The sequence below is a fragment of the Euleptes europaea genome, chromosome 15 (assembly GCF_029931775.1).
Source record: "Euleptes europaea isolate rEulEur1 chromosome 15, rEulEur1.hap1, whole genome shotgun sequence".
Lineage (NCBI taxonomy): Eukaryota > Metazoa > Chordata > Lepidosauria > Squamata > Sphaerodactylidae > Euleptes > Euleptes europaea.
In genome coordinates, this window is record NC_079326.1 from 43,286,956 (window position 1) to 43,302,696 (window position 15,741).

Sequence of the window (15,741 nt, forward strand, 5' to 3'; positions counted from 1 at the left end):
CAAACAATTGAAAAGATGTTTTTCAAAGGTATGAAAAATGTAAACTGTAAATAATTTGCTAAAATAAAATGAGAAGGCGTTTATTCGAACTAATACAGCTGCTAGCTTCACAATGTTATGCAAAAAAATAAAAATAAAAAAATAAAGCAAGCAACATGGACCAACTATGCTATCTGCAAGCCAGTGTAAGAAAATTTACCATGGAGAATTAATGTTCTGTTGGTGAAATGGGAGGGCACAATGGAAATACATCACTTTCCCAACTTGCATTATATTATTTTGTAAACATAGGTCATCTAAAGTGTGTTGACCAGCTGAATGTTAGCATACTAATGTGTTTTGAAACCATTTAAAGAAACTCAGTTTTCAAATATCCCATGCACTAGAAGAAGGTATCAGAAGTAAAAGCTTTTGTAATCAGCTGCCAAGTTTAAAAGGAAAGATAAAGTATGATGGCAAATCTATAAAAGGGAAGTTTTAAATGGAACTTTTAAAACTTGTATTCTTTTGTAATGCAAGTTATCCTTTGCATATTAAAACAAAACATGCAGCATATTCAAATATGCCTTAGAGTATGTTTTGCTTTCTTTGTCATACAGATAAGCTTCTCATAACCATCACTGTTTTCTGTATGCTTCATCTTTACTTCAGTATAACACTCAGTTGTGACTGTACCTTTCACTTCCATTTCAATCTGCTGCTCTATCTTGTCCTGAAGAACTTTTTCCAGAGCTGTAAATAAAAATACAGTGACAATTAACGGAGAGAAAAGTTTGATACTATGGAAGAAGAAAGTTTTAGTTTACGATGCACTGATAGAAAAAAATCACACAAACATACATACATATACATGCCAGGAAATGCCTGATAAGTCTAAAGGAAATAGTGAGAGGATGCTAAAAATATTGTCTAGTTTTCCAGAGCATTTTTAAAGGGGCTTCTCTTTCAATAATTCAACATGCCTTTCACATGCCTTGAACACCGTGGGGGAAATATTCAGCAATCCACAGTCTATCCCGAACTGTGGCTCAAACGGATTTCAATACAAATTGATGGTATGCAAGAGGAAGTTGTATATGGAATGAACATGCAGTTGCCAACCTGTCACTCTCAGATGTGTGCTGCACTCGGCTTGTCCCGCAGAATTAACTATTCTGCACTTGTATATACCCCTCTGATTCTCATTAACTTTCAGTAATTTTAAACTGCACAGCGGACCATCGTGCCTTAAGTAGCATAATGCCGATTCCTCAACTATTAGCTGATTATATAGCCAGATGACACAAGGTGTAGGTACACCCTTGATTACACAAAAAAGTGAAACATCGTCTCCTTGTTTAACAAAGGTCTCTGGGAGCAGAGTTTCAAGGAAGGCTGGTATGGTGGCACCAGTTTCGGCGAAGTCTTCGCATGGCACAACGTCAGGGTAGTAGTCTCTGATTCTTTGCTTCTGAACATATTGTGGTTTTTCAACCGCCGAAATTGTCATGCTGGATGTTTCCGTGGAAGACTCTTGTTTGTATTTGTAAGCTGTTCTAATCTGAGACTCTTTGATAGTTTTAATGCTTTTAGTATCTGATTCAAGGGTAATTTTTGTTATTGTTCTGGCTTGCGCTTCTTTAGCTAGGTAAGAATAAAGTTAGGATAAGATTAGATGTTTGGCAGCAATTAAATATAATTGATTTTAAAAAATATAGAAAGCCATTAGTATGGTAAAAATAATGTTCAGCATGTTAGTGCAAAAAAAAAAAAGAATAATACTTTTTTTACTATTCCGTTTCACCTTTAAGGGCTCTATTCATGCTGGGCTAAATGCAGTTTTCAATTAGATTCATGGGATTCATGCCATTGACATCTATGTCAATAATGGTATGCCCAAGGAAATTGTACAACAGAATTGATCCACGATAAAAAAAAAAAATACAAGCAATTCTTCTGTTTAAAGTCAAAGTTTCTTCCTCACAGCATAGAAGACAGCAGCAGAGGCAATGCTTTCCATAGATGTGTAGAATGGGCAGGATTTCCACCAGCTTGTAAAAGCAAGATAAATGGGGCAATGACAGATTTCCATGGTCCTGTTTTGGTTTCGAGTTGATACTCCTGTTCTTCTGAATCTAATCCAGCAGCTACTTCTCTGCCTTCCACGAAAACAATGAAATCATTGTTATAACAATGATAATACTGAATGGCAAGTAGCGGGATGAAAATGAAAAGAATTCTCATGGTCTTCAGGAGAAAAGCGAATTCATGTTCAGACTCAAGAAAATTTCATAGGTCCAGACACCTGCCATTGTTTTAAGGGGCTAAGTGTATGTAGAGGAGAATGGAGAGCCTACAAAAGAGGCATGGAACAAAATTTGTTGCGTAGTCATAGGATTCAGAGATGAATGGCATGGCAAAGCAATCGAAAGATAGCAATTTCCTTGTGCTAAGCATACCAAAATGGTGTGGTCTATAAAAAGATGAAACAGGGTAGGAAATTGTGGTTCTGATGCTCATTAACATTTAAAAAAGTGTTCACCCCAGAGACTGAAGGTGTGTATTATCACATTCTAAAAGAAACACTGTGTTTATGGCACTCAGCATCTTACTCCCAGGAAAGTATTTTTATGATTGCACTGTTACTATCCACATAAGGCTATGTATAATCTAACCTAGGGTAAGGATTAGATTAAGCTATTTTAAAGAAAATAAGATTCCCCTAAATGACAGATAATAGAACAGCCATCTTTGTAAAAATGAGGTTGTTCTTGCTGCATTTTTCCCTTTGCTCCAAAAGGATAATTTTAAAGCAAGTATTTACAAATTAAATATATCTTGCTTTTGAAAACAAACACTTCAAGGGCTGGGAAGTGGCAGGAAACCTACTTTTACAAGTAAGTCACACAAACTACCCGTGTCGTGTAATGAATAGAGCCCAAAAAGTGGGACAGAAAATTATGTCTCTAAATTAAATGCTAGCATTAAAGCCATAAGCAATGATGATGAGAAGGAAAGTTGCACAACATTAAAAATCAGATAACCACCTTCTACAGTTAGTACAGCAGCTGTTGTTACTTCTCCAAAGTTGTTACGAACAAGACAGCTGTACAGTCCTTGATCTAAAAGTTGGACATTAAAAATGGTGAGGAAAAGGACACTTCCGTTTTGCGATGGCTTAATTCTTTCCGATTCGTGTACGGTTTCCCCTTCATGGGTCCACAGGACAGTAGAAAAATTCTCACTTTCCAAAGCACAAATTAATTGGGCAGTGTCACCGCATCTCACGGTGAGATCATGAAGCTTCAGAAGAATCTTCGGGCTTGTCTCTCCCAACAGTTGTACAGAAGCTGTAGAAATTTTGGTACTTGCTGACTTCTGTGAAATGGCCATAGTATGGAGAGTTTTTACTTCTTTCTCAATTGCAGTCGAAGTTTCGGAAATGTTTTCGAAGGCCTGCACAACCGTTTTCTGTGATGGCTCTTGCACGGATTTAATCTCTTTTACATAAACTTGGGTTTCCTTCTCTGACTTTGCCTGGGCAGCCTCTCTTACATCTTTCCCAGAACTTTGCCTATCTAGGACTTGCACTGTGTAATCAAGTAACAAAACATATGATTAATACCTAATGTACTTTAATGGGCTGTTAAAAACAAAAATAATATGTCATAGGTGATAAGAATGAAATATGCCACCTTCCTTTGAAAGCCTAGCATGCCCAGTGCATTCATTAAGGGTGGCCTCAGCAGGCAGCATAATACACAAAGAAAATTCAGCCACAAGGATGGATGAAAAATGAAGTGTGCTCATGCTGGTAATGTACGGTTGGCGTTTGTCTCTTCTTTTCACTGTAGTTGTCCATGGCAATTTGAAAGCATTTGCGAAACGCTGAATGTTTATGTCCTGTCAGGAATGGGACCCCTTACCCCCCACACACCCCTTGAAAACCGAGTAGAGCAAACCTCAGAGAATGCTACAACTGCCATCAATCAACTCACTGGCTTGAAGTATGCATTTTGTTTAGTCTGCCTAAACAGCTGCAGCCCCTGAGCTATATAGCTAAGATGCAGTTTCAAAATGAGGTGACACTTGGAAGAACAAGAAAACAAGAGTGGTTTATTTGGTTACAGCTAGGACTATCCACAATTAGTGACGGTATGGCTAACTCTAAAAAAAAAGTGTGAAATGAGAAAAAGAAGATCATTAGTCACAGTGTAGAAAGTGTGGTATATGCAACAAACTGAATTCCCTAGGAACAAAAATGGGGCTTTACCTTCAGCGGTCACTGTAAGGGTAGCTGTACAAGTTGCATCTCCCGCACTATTTCGTGCTTTGCAAGAGTACTGCCCGGCATGTTCTGAGAAAGCATCTACTATTATCAATGTGGCCGTGCCTGTAGACTCATCAAAATGGAAAACTACGTCTTTTGTTGGCAACATTAGTTGTTGGTTATGAAACCAGAGGATTTCTGGTTTCGGCGTGGCAGATACCCTGGCTTGGAATCTGACTGTTTCCCCGCTGCATACAGTGCAGCTTGACAAAAGCTGGAGAAAGACGGGCCTTTGGCCAACAGGTTCCTTCTTAATGGAAACAGTGGAAGAAACATGCCTTTCTGAGGTAACTTCTTCAACCTTAAACCCTGCAAAGAAGCACGCCAACTTTTAATTTCTTACCCTACACACCAGTCAATGTACTCTTGTTATCTTCCATCTATTTCTTTTTTTAAAACAACAAAAGCTTACATTTTACAGTATGACACACTTCCTTTCCCTCATGACAATGTTTAAGCTTGGCTGTCAAAAGAATAGAAAATAAAGCATACAGATACACCTTAGATACCAGATTAAATGAGCAATTTTCAAGCTCATGCCTCAAATCTGGACATTTGTTAACCCTTTGACAAATATTCAAATTTGAACTGGCACAGCATGAGTTAAATTCCTCTTGTTTGAGATGAACTAGGAGCCGGCATGACCTCTGCGCCGGTGACCGTGCCACTTCCGGTGTCCAAAGTGGCACATATGCTGGCGAGGGCCACTTACACCGACTTTGGGGAGCAATGTGGCAGCCTCCCCGGGAGTGTTTTTCTGGCACAAGTGCCCGGGCCGTCATACAGGGGGGGCTTCCTGCAAAATAGCTGGCATAGCCCTGTTAAACTCAATGGGGGAGTTTAACGGAGTTTTGTCAAAAGTCTATTTTTTATTTTTGGGCCAGGAAGCTGAGCTGTCCCCGGCCGTCAACTAACTACTTCCCCCTTAGGATTGGGCTGCCCACGTAAGATGTTCTTCTCTTGTATATGTAAATGCAGTTTGATTAATATTAACAACATCTAATTATTTTATGTAGTTGCATATATTAGGCTTCCTGGTCAGCTTAGACATGACCTTGTGGCTGTGTATGCCATAGTGGGATTTTTGAAGTTTTTCTTTGATCAGATCTCCATGTCATAACATAAAAAAAACGATTAGCTCCCTTTAGGCAAAACTAGGAATTATGTCAGAAACATGGATGACTCTAAGGTCTTTTCTTCCTCTCTCTGCTTGAATGTTTATAATGCAATCCTACGCAGAGTTGCGCAAGTCTTTTCATTCCAATGGAACTAGAGGACTGCTGGAGCTCTATGTAGGATTGCACTATTACATCATGTTTCAAATAACCCCATCTCAAATTGTTCTCACTGGCTGAGGCTCATGGGGATGAGGAAAACTGCAATGTGCTTATTTCACATCAGATACCTTTTATCGACTAGGCATAGGGAGAGAGGCAAAGGAGATCAGGAGGTTTCAGCAGGAGCCAGGTATGTGCCCCACAATGAAGTTCTGGCTTGCAACATGGGGTGGGGAAGAGTGTTACAGTTACAGAAACATAAGCAAGTCCCCCTTATTGGGCATGCAGAATTAGTTGCATGATTCGTTGGGTCCTGGCCTGTGCCTTCTTTCAACCCAAATGCTTCGGTAACTCTTTAGAGAAGGATATTTATCCTTCCTGACACATGCTGATCTCTATCGGGAACATAATGGTAAGGTGAACAATACAGAAAGTCGGGGAAATGTGAAATGATGTGGTGCTGAATTCATACTGTGGAGATGAAATGGACATGGTGGACGTCAGACAATGGGATGGATTATTTTGGGTTAAAAATCACAGACGTGACAGACAATTACATGTCATTAAAAATTAATATTAATAGAAAAAACCCATGCTGATTTTGCACAGTTTTTGTTCAGACAACACACTGTACCTTCCAGCTTCAGGGCAGCTGTAGTTGACACTTGGCCTACGGAATTACTGGCAACAAAGGTGTAAATTCCTTCATCCTCTGGGAAAGCTTCTGCTATCTCCAGTTGGAAAGTGTCTTCAAACTGAGTCATCCTAAAGAAGCGGGATGGCTTAATCTCTTTGTCTTTGCTATACCAAGCTATTCTGAGGTCTGCTCGAGTGCAAATGAACAAAATGAAAGAGAGAGAAAAGAAATATACATGTAAGTTTCACTATGTCACACTCTTAGTGAGCAAATCAATGAAGCAGTTGGAACTTGGGATTGATTCGCAGGTCCAAATAGACCACATTTGGCAAATCTTGAACTCTCTCCCATTCCCTTTTACTCAGACTTTCCCATGTTACTTCCATGTTCTGTAGCACTCCTTATGGTAGCTGAAATTTAAGTGGAGTGCAGGGATGGCAAGAAATGACATAGGAAAGAGAGGTAAAAACTTTGAAAGTCAAGTAAACTCAATACAGAGAAGGTATTTTGCATGGTTACCTCATGGTGGGTATCATGTACTTAAAGGTAGGGTTGTCAACTCCAGGCTAGAAAATTCCTGGAGAGTTGGGGGGGGGTGCTTGTGAAGGGGCAACTCTGTGTGAGGATTTCACCTAGAATCTATGGAATACCATACAGTCTGCACTCTAAAGCTGCCATTTCCTCCAGGAGAACTGATCTCTGTAGTCAGTTGTAATTCTGGGAGAACTTCAGGCTCCACTTGGGGGTTAGCAAACTAATATTGAGTAGCAGCTAATGAACCTAAGAATATGCACTGTCACTTTCTTCCATTACATCCATTTGAACTAAAGTTTTAGGAAAGCACTACTTCAGTGAGCATGGAAAATGAAGAATTATAAGATATATGGAATTTTCAACTATAATGCATCCATTCTGGGGCTTTAGATAGTCAGGGCAGAAGACAACAGAGGCTGGTTCTAACAGGGTTTAGAGATCTTGGCCATGATCAAAATCTTGATGGAAACACCATTCACCACTTTTTTTTAAATTAGGGAAAGATTCATGCGTGCAACTCAGCATTAGAACTGATGTTGTGTAGTATCCAGGGATCCTGGAAGACCAGGGTTTGAATCCCCACTCTATCATGGAAGCTCACTGGGTGACCTTGGGCCAGTCTCTCAGCCTAACCTATCTTGAGTCCAGTAGCACCTTAAAGGCCACAACAGTATTATCCAGGGTATAAGCTTTCACGAGGTGTCTGAAGAAGTGAGCTGTGATTCATGAAAGCTCATATCCTGTCAGGAATTTTGTTAGTCTATAAGGTGCTACTGGACTCTTGCTCTTTTCTATTTTTATGGCTGTAATTGTAAACATTTAAATACAAAAATAAAAATAAAAAGCTTCACATTAGTATGCTCTGTACTCATCCAATTTGATCTGACTGTGGATCCAGAGCTGTTGCAATCACTTCTGAAAACACAGGGTTCCAATGTGAACAGGCTTCCCTCCACTGATTTTAATGGCATATATCCTTTTGTGTCTCTAGAGCAGTGGTTCCCAAAGTGGGCAGTACCACCCCCTGGGGGTGGTGGGATTACCTAGGGGGGTACTATGAGGCAAGGGGACAGCAGGAGGGTGCTATAGGTGGGCCCCTTCAACTGTGTTGTTGGATAGGGTAGGGGACGCTGGGGTTGAGTTTGTGGAACCAAGGGGGCGGGCCCCCGAAAAGTTTGGGAACCACTGCTCTAGAGCAGTGGTTCCCAAAGTGGGCAGTACCCCCCCCCGTGGGGCAGTGGGATTACCTAGGGGGGCACTAGGAGGCAAGAGGGCAGCAGGGGGTGCTAGAGGTAGGCCCCTTCAACTGTGTTGTTGGATAGGGTAGGGGGCGCAGGGGTTGAGTTTGTGGAACCAAGGGGGCGGTGGCCCAAAAGGTTTGGGAACCACTGTTTATTCTCAGAAATGATAAGGGGGAGCATAAAGAGATATGCTCCTCCTTTATACACTGACATACACTTGAGACCTTCACACAGGCTTAAGCCCCAAAAGTACAAGTTAGAACTGCATCTCAGCAACACGCAATCTGACAGGCTAATTAAGTATAACCATTCTCAAGGTAGTGTAGTATCAGTCTGTAGCACCCACAGGCTTTGTTCGTTTTTCAACACAGCGCTCCTGTCCACATCATGCTAAATTATTCAAAGTGCTGTCATTGTACTGACACCTTTTAAAAATGTCGGAACCATGTTGGTACTCAGGAAAGCACTGAACAATGCTATTTTGAATCAAAAAGGGAAGCAGAATATTGGAGCCGCTGACTGCCTTTATCACGCTGCAGGAAGAAGTCCCTGATCTGCTGATCGGGGTAGTGTCAGAAAACACTTCCTGTCAGATTCTGTTTCAAAATGCTATGAAACATGCCCTGTAGCAACAGTTTTATTGCCCACGGTAACAGAATATGCCCCCATAAGTAAGAATCTGACAGGAAGCACTTCCTGACACTACAATGGCAGTCGGTGTTTATGGGAAAGCTGGATTTCAGGAGCTGTACTTGTCTGACGTCTGATATGTACCGTTGAACAAGGAGTACAAAAACTTCATACAACTTCGATAAACTAACCTGTCCCTGTAGCTCTGCACTGAAAGCAAGCAGGCTGCCCCTCAGAAGTAAGAGCATCACGGAGAGGTGTAATAATGGTAGGTGGGTAAATAGGCGCTTCTACATCAGGAGAAACAACTTCTGGGACTACAGGGGAGGGAAAAAAAGACCAAAAAGCAATTATTAGATTCTGTGGAAGTGGGCATATCACAAAATATTGACAACACTAATTCTAGAATGCTCTGGAGAGATTATCAACTTGCCTTCTACCGACAGTGACGCTGAAGAGGTGGCCACTCCATAGTCATTCTTGGCTTCAATCGTATAAACGGCTGCGTCTTCAGGGAAAGTTTCGATCAGCAGCAAAGTGTACTCCTGGGCGTCGTGAAGAAACTTAACCTTAAATCCTGGAGAAAGCGGCTGTTCGTCTTTGTACCAGGAAATTTTGGGCTGAGGTAGGCCTGATACTACAGCACAGAAGCGGGCAGGTTTCCCGGACTCCACTGTGACATCTTGAAGCTCCTTTAAAATCTGGGGTTGTTCTGGAGCTGTAAATTTCAGATAAAACCATCTAAATATTTTTTTTTAGCAAAATACTAACATGCTAGTTTTCTTAGGAAAGGAGATTTTGAAGTATGGGAACACTCAAGCATGTGATACCTCATGTACTTTTCTGAATATCTGCATCAGCCCTACTTTGTACTATCTCACCTATCTTACAGGGTTCTTCTGTCTTTCTTTACTAAATAAAAATTTCCCATTAATTAAATATCTACAGCCAGTATAATGCAGGGGCAGGGGAACTGAGTCTGTATTCAGAGAAACAGTTTCAGGCTGTAATGCAGCAACAAAAGCTCAATAGATGTTCTCGGGCAAAATGCAGAGACGTAATCTACATACACACATATGTACAAACAATGTGAATCGCAGGGAAGTATTGCCTGTTTGACCGCCCCCCGCCCCAGGTGTTAAAAGCAATTATATGTTATAAACTGCATAAGTTCATCATGGGCATTCGCCGCTATACTGTAGCTGCAGGTTACTAATGGCAACTCATGAGTAAACACGCTGCAGGGCCCAATTCGACTCAGGACTGCTGCATGAGAGAAGGGGGAATCCCTTCCTTTTCCCCTGTGCTGTTTTCAGTTGCTGAAACAGCCCAAATGTCACGGGGGGGGGGAGGTGTGATATTTTCTCTGTGGGGAGCCAGCACATACAAGTATTCAGTTCATGTGCTGGCTTCCAATGGTGCAAATAATGCTTCCCACTTAGGGTTGCCAACCTCCAGGTAGTGGCAGAAGATCTCTTGCTATTACAACTGATCTCCAGCCGATAGAGATCAGTTCACCTGGAGAAAACAGTTGCTTTGGCCATTGGACTATGGCATTGAAGTCCCTCCCCTCTCCAAACCTTGCCCTCCTTAGGCTCCACCCCAAAATCTCCCACTAGTGGCAAAGAGGGACCTGGCAACCCTATTCCCACTGCCCCCCAGGCTGTTTTAGCCACCAAAACATTCTCCCAGTTCTGACAGTAAAATATCCCATTTTCAGTTGTTGCTAGTAATTAGAGTGTATTGGACTATGACCCAAAGTGGAATTATAACTCAAGAAAGCAGCCAAAGAGAGGACACCACTATAGAGCTACTACAATCCAGACTAGTATAATGTGCTGACACAAGCCCAAAATGACAATTAGAAATATGTGCTGAGCCACTTCATAGTCTACTTAATAGCACATCTTTCCATTAAAATAAAATTAAAAACATAAAATAAAATGTAAAATTTCTAAACATTACTATTACTGCCTGTGAAACTAAGCCAACACCAGAAGATACTACCAAGTACCTTCCAAGGTCTGCCCTGAATTCTACCTTGACTGTGTGTATATCAATTTTCAGTTTTGTAATAGTGTAGGGCTGTGCTTCTTGCACCTCTTCCTAGTAAGAAGCTTTGGGACAGGGTAAAAGCCATGCCACTGTTCTTTGTGGAACTATTATTTGTTTAATGCCCATTCTGGCCCATTCCGGCTTTTACCCTGTCCCAGAAGCTTTTAAAAGTCTTACTCTCAGTTCTTTCTAGTAATCAATGAGTCTCGGACCATTGGCATGAAACATTTCAGCCTTCTCAGTAGGCAGGATATTCCTTAACACCTAGGTATAACATGAGTTCCTTGCTTTGCAGTATACAAAAGCACAGTTTTCATATGCTTCATGTAACTGGGGTATCTCGGATCACACATGTGCCTCCAGGTCATCAGGAAGTACCCTAACCATTTCTACACCCTTATGAGTGAGTCAGTGAGTATGTCAGTGCAACCAAAGTAATATAAGGAGGTTAATAATGTTAATGGTGTTAAGTTTTTGAAACAGTGAATTGCAAGTTAAAATCCAATGCGAAGCAAGATAAGCCTCAACGTACCATTCACACGGAGAGTAATGGAGCTCCTGTTTTTCCCTGCTAAGAAAGTGTATTCTCCAGCATCTGAGTATGTGGTTTCAGTGATGGTCATCCGATGGACTCTTCTTTCCACCACATAATGATATCTCTCCTCAATCTGGAAGTTGATCTCAATCCCGTCCTTATACCAGCGAGCATCAATGTCCTCTTCATTAACCTCAAACTCTACCACAGCTCGCTGTCTCTCAATGACCTATCAGTCAACAAAATAACTACTATAACTGGGAATGTAATGCCATGTAGGCTTCTGAGTTCAGAACTTTCCCCAAAGAAATTCACAGTAGCCTAAGCTTTATTTCATTGAACGGGGTGTCAAACAGGAAATAGGAAGTAATATCCAAAGTAGGATAAGATTTAAGGGAACAGTACATCACAGGGAGCCACATTTGTGTAGTCGTATCTTGATTTCCCAGTTTGGGTATACTTTTTGGGTATTAGAAAATTTGTGCCCAAAACATATATACGCAGACAAATCAAGCTATCCAGGATTCTATATGCTGTCATGTGCTTGAGCAGGTAAACCTCTACACTCCCTCTGGTTTTGGTTGCTTTTTTAACAGAAAAAGGTTTCTGGAGCATGCTCAGTCCTCACTGTTATTTGTTGTTTCAACAACCTCCTTTTTTTTTTACACAATCATTTTTTCCTGCATACTAGAGAGTCCTCCAATAAGGAAACCCATGTGTTGTCTGTGGTGAGTAGACTGGTTTTGCTGCTTTGGTTATCATAACAGGGGCTAGCCACTTTATTGTTAGAAGGAGGGATGATAACTTCTTTACCCATTTAACATTTTCACATATTTGCTGCAACTAGGGTTGCCAGCTCTGGGTTGGAAAATATCTGGAAATTTTGGGGCTGGAGTCTGAAGAAGGTGGGGTTTGGAGAGGGGATGGACTTCAATGTCATAGAGTCCAATGGCCCAAACAGCCATTTTCTCCAGGGGAACTGGTTTTTATTGCCTGGAGATCAGTTGTAACAGCGGGAGATCTCCAGCCACCACTTGGAGGTTGGCAACTCTAGCCTCAACTCATATTTTTCTTATGGGTGCAGTGTTCAAATAGAAATGCAGAACTACGTAATATTAAAACTTCAGGGAGAAGATGGTGTTCAAAATATCTCTTTGGTTAAAACCTGAACATTTTTTCAGAAGAGCTATAAGGTTTCCTTGTGTACATTTAGTGGTTTCGATTAAAGGGCAACTTGGAGGCAGACACAGAATAAAGAGAGCTGACACAGTCATCAGGAAAATAAAAGGGCTACAACTTTATTTATTACAGCAAGGCTCTGCAATGAGCAGAATAACTATTCAACTGACACCCAAACTCAGTGCAGGTAACAAAACTACCAAGGAAACAGAAGTGCCAGGCCTCTTCTGTCTAAGCATCCTTGCTTTAAGTCTCTAAACAGTTGTATGTACTGTTCTGGCTTCTCCCTACCAAACATTTACTGTTGGGACAGTAGGGTTGCTAGGTGCCCACTCACCACCAGCAGGAGCTTCGTTATGGTGGGGCTGGGGGAGTTATCCCAGTGCGCTGTGATAACATCACTTCCCGGTTTACCCGATCAGTGACGGGGACACTCTAGCACATTGCTCAAAAAACTCTATTGTTTCCATTACCAGGCATCTGGGAACCCTATGGGACAGTGAGGAGCATAATGGCAGCCCTGAGGTGTGTGTGTGTGGGGGGGTATCCCGTTCCAGTTCCTGGACAACATTAGGCATGAGGTTCTAGTCTGAAGAAGCCTCATTACACAACCAAACCAGTAAGACCTTAATCCGTCTGTCCCTGCCAACCTCCTTTTACAATGAAGTAGGTGAGGTTGGGGGACTATCAGACCTCAGTGTTGATGAGGTAAAAAATTTCTACTCGGCCCCAATTAGGTGACCAGCCATAGCTCACGCTAACCAGTTGGGAAGATGAGTGCCATGACTGCTGAAAGAGACAGCAGGGGTGGTCCTACAGCACCTCGAACAGGAAACCCTCGGCCTCCCTCCCGTTGACCAGCTGGACATACAACGTGATGGCATGTATGGCTCTCCCCTGAGGGCTGCCCTCAAGAACTGCCAGCACTCTCAGCTCCTAATGGCAACACCCTTCCCATGAGAAGTTGACAGTGTGGGCAGTTAGTTTGATATACAATATTGCACAGATATTAAACTTATCTAAAGGAGGGATAGGAACATGAGGAAGAGAACACTGAACACAACCAGAATATTGCTTTCTATGCAATTTCTACTGCTGAAGAGACAAGGTACTGATGAATTTAAAAAGCTGTGTGTCTTCTTCATTAGAGAATTGCTGTGTCAAAAACCGGCAGCAACATTCATGCTGTGTATTCAGTTCCCCACCACAGGGTCCTTTACCTTCTTTGGCATACAGATGTACTTATTTGCAAAAACTGTCAACAATGAAAAATGTGAGGCTCACAACTCATAATTTATATTGTTATGAGATCTGAAGAAGGAGCATTGAACAAAATGTTGCGACAGGTTAGTATTTCCCTTTATTTTCGCTTGACACATGAATATCGTGAAAAGTCTTTGTTGGACTCAAAAGGTTTCCCATAAACATTGGTGTTGATTTTTATCTTATTTTTAAAAACCTGCTTTCTAGCGACAAATCTACTGTATTGCTTACTGAAACCTGAGCAGGGTTTATACCTGAACATCTTTTTGGAGGCTTCTGATGCGGACATCACGACCTTCCACTATCAAAGTGGCACTGGACATATTTCCTCCTGCCACCACCGTGTATTTCCCAGCGTCAGACATCTTGGTGGAAGTAATCAAAAGACGATGTACAAATCTCTCCCGCTGAACCTTCAATCTGAAAAGTATGAAAAAACAACAAATCAGAAAGAAAACGCAGTGACCTTGCACAATGCAGAAAGTGTATCTGATTCTAGGAGGATTCATTCTTGCCTTCATTGATTGCCCTATTTCCCCAACCTCATTAAATGGCCCAAAAGACAAATAAGTGGGTTCTAGATCACATCAAGCCTGAACTCTCCCTAGAAGCTAAAATGACTAAACTGAGGCTATCATACTTTGGTCATATTATGAGGACAAGAGTCACAGGAAAAGACAATAACGCTAGGAAAAGTTGGAGGCAGCAAAAAAAGAGGAAGACAGCATGAGATGGATTGACTCTATAAAAGAAGTCACAGCCCTCAGTTTGCAAGACTTGAGCAAGGCTGTTAATGACAGCACATTTTGGAGGTAATTAATTCATAGGGCCGCCATAAATTGGACTGACTGGACGGCACTTAACATACACACATTAATCTGCTTTTTTACTATAAAAATATTATGGGTTGGTTCTCCACTAAAATTTCCACCTAGACAAGGCGGGGGGTCACTGATTCCACTCCTGTGGCAGGTCTCCAGACCCCCCTAAGCTATTAGAGGCCATTCCTTTCCCCCCTGGAGCAACATTTCAAGCTTATTATCTTGTATAATTAAACTCCCACTGCGATTGCGAAGCCATCCTTGGATAGGGTTGCCAAGTCCCTCTTCACCACCGGTGGGAGGTTTTTGGGGTGGAGCCTGAGGTGGGCAGGGTTTGGGGAGGGACTTCAATGCCATAGAGTCCAATTGCCAAAGCAGCCATTTTCTCCAGGTGAACCGATCTCTATCGGCTGGAGATCAGTTGTAATAGCAGGAGATCTCCAGCTACTACCTGGAGATTGGCGCCCTATCCTTGGGGGAGGCCCACTTTCTAACAAGAGGTGTGTGTTCTGGCCACCTTTACATCACTAAGTACCTCCCAGTCACTTTACAAGGTCAACCTGAGCTTGTTGTGATCTTAGCAGTGTTGATGAAACTCGAGATGTTCCTCTTGTTATCTGTGAACGCTGGACACATCTAAATGTTACTACGGTCAGGCCTTTTTGCTATGCACTTTTGAGCTTAATGAAACCTTCATCCAATATGAGGGTCTGAACCTTTATTTTGGGCTTGGGTCTCTTAGGCCTGAGTATGAAGCATAGGGTTGCTAGGTCCCTCTTTGCCACTGGCGGGAGGTTTTTGGGGTGGGGGCTGGAGAGGGCGGGGTTTGGGGAGGGGTGGGACTTCAATGCCATAGAGTCCAATTGCCAAAGCAGCCATTTTCTCCAGGTGAACTGATCTCTTTCGGCTGGAGATCAGTTGTAATAACAGGAGATCTCCAGCTAGTACCTAGAGGTTGGCAACTCTAATCAAGCAGGAGGGGGGTTGTGCTCCCTTCCATAAGGGGAAATTGTAGGTAGTATCAAGCAAATGAGATCTGCCTAGGCAACTTTGTGAGAGGAAGAAAAAGATAGTTCCATTCCCCAGTTTACCGCCACATTCATTCTCCCTTCATTCACTTAGGTCTCTGCTCATGCATGCCACTTTTTCTTTTTCTTCAGCCTGTGTCAGTTCTGGCAAACAGACATTTATTTATTTATTTATACATTTATATCCCGCCTTTCCTCATGGTTCAAGGCAGTTATCTGACTCATTCCCTGT

At 41.9% G+C, this 15,741-nt stretch overlaps 1 protein-coding gene across 1 annotated transcript in view; it reads right to left on the reverse strand.

Moving 5' to 3' along the window:
- The window catches only part of TTN (titin), a 329,209-nt gene that overhangs the window by 259,559 nt on the left and 53,909 nt on the right, over positions 1-15,741 (reverse strand). The window contains 6 exon segments of the mRNA XM_056861196.1: positions 676-732; positions 6,221-6,409; positions 8,820-8,945; positions 9,062-9,346; positions 11,216-11,447; positions 13,915-14,080. Of these exon segments, the coding sequence (XP_056717174.1) occupies positions 676-732; positions 6,221-6,409; positions 8,820-8,945; positions 9,062-9,346; positions 11,216-11,447; positions 13,915-14,080 (1,055 nt within the window).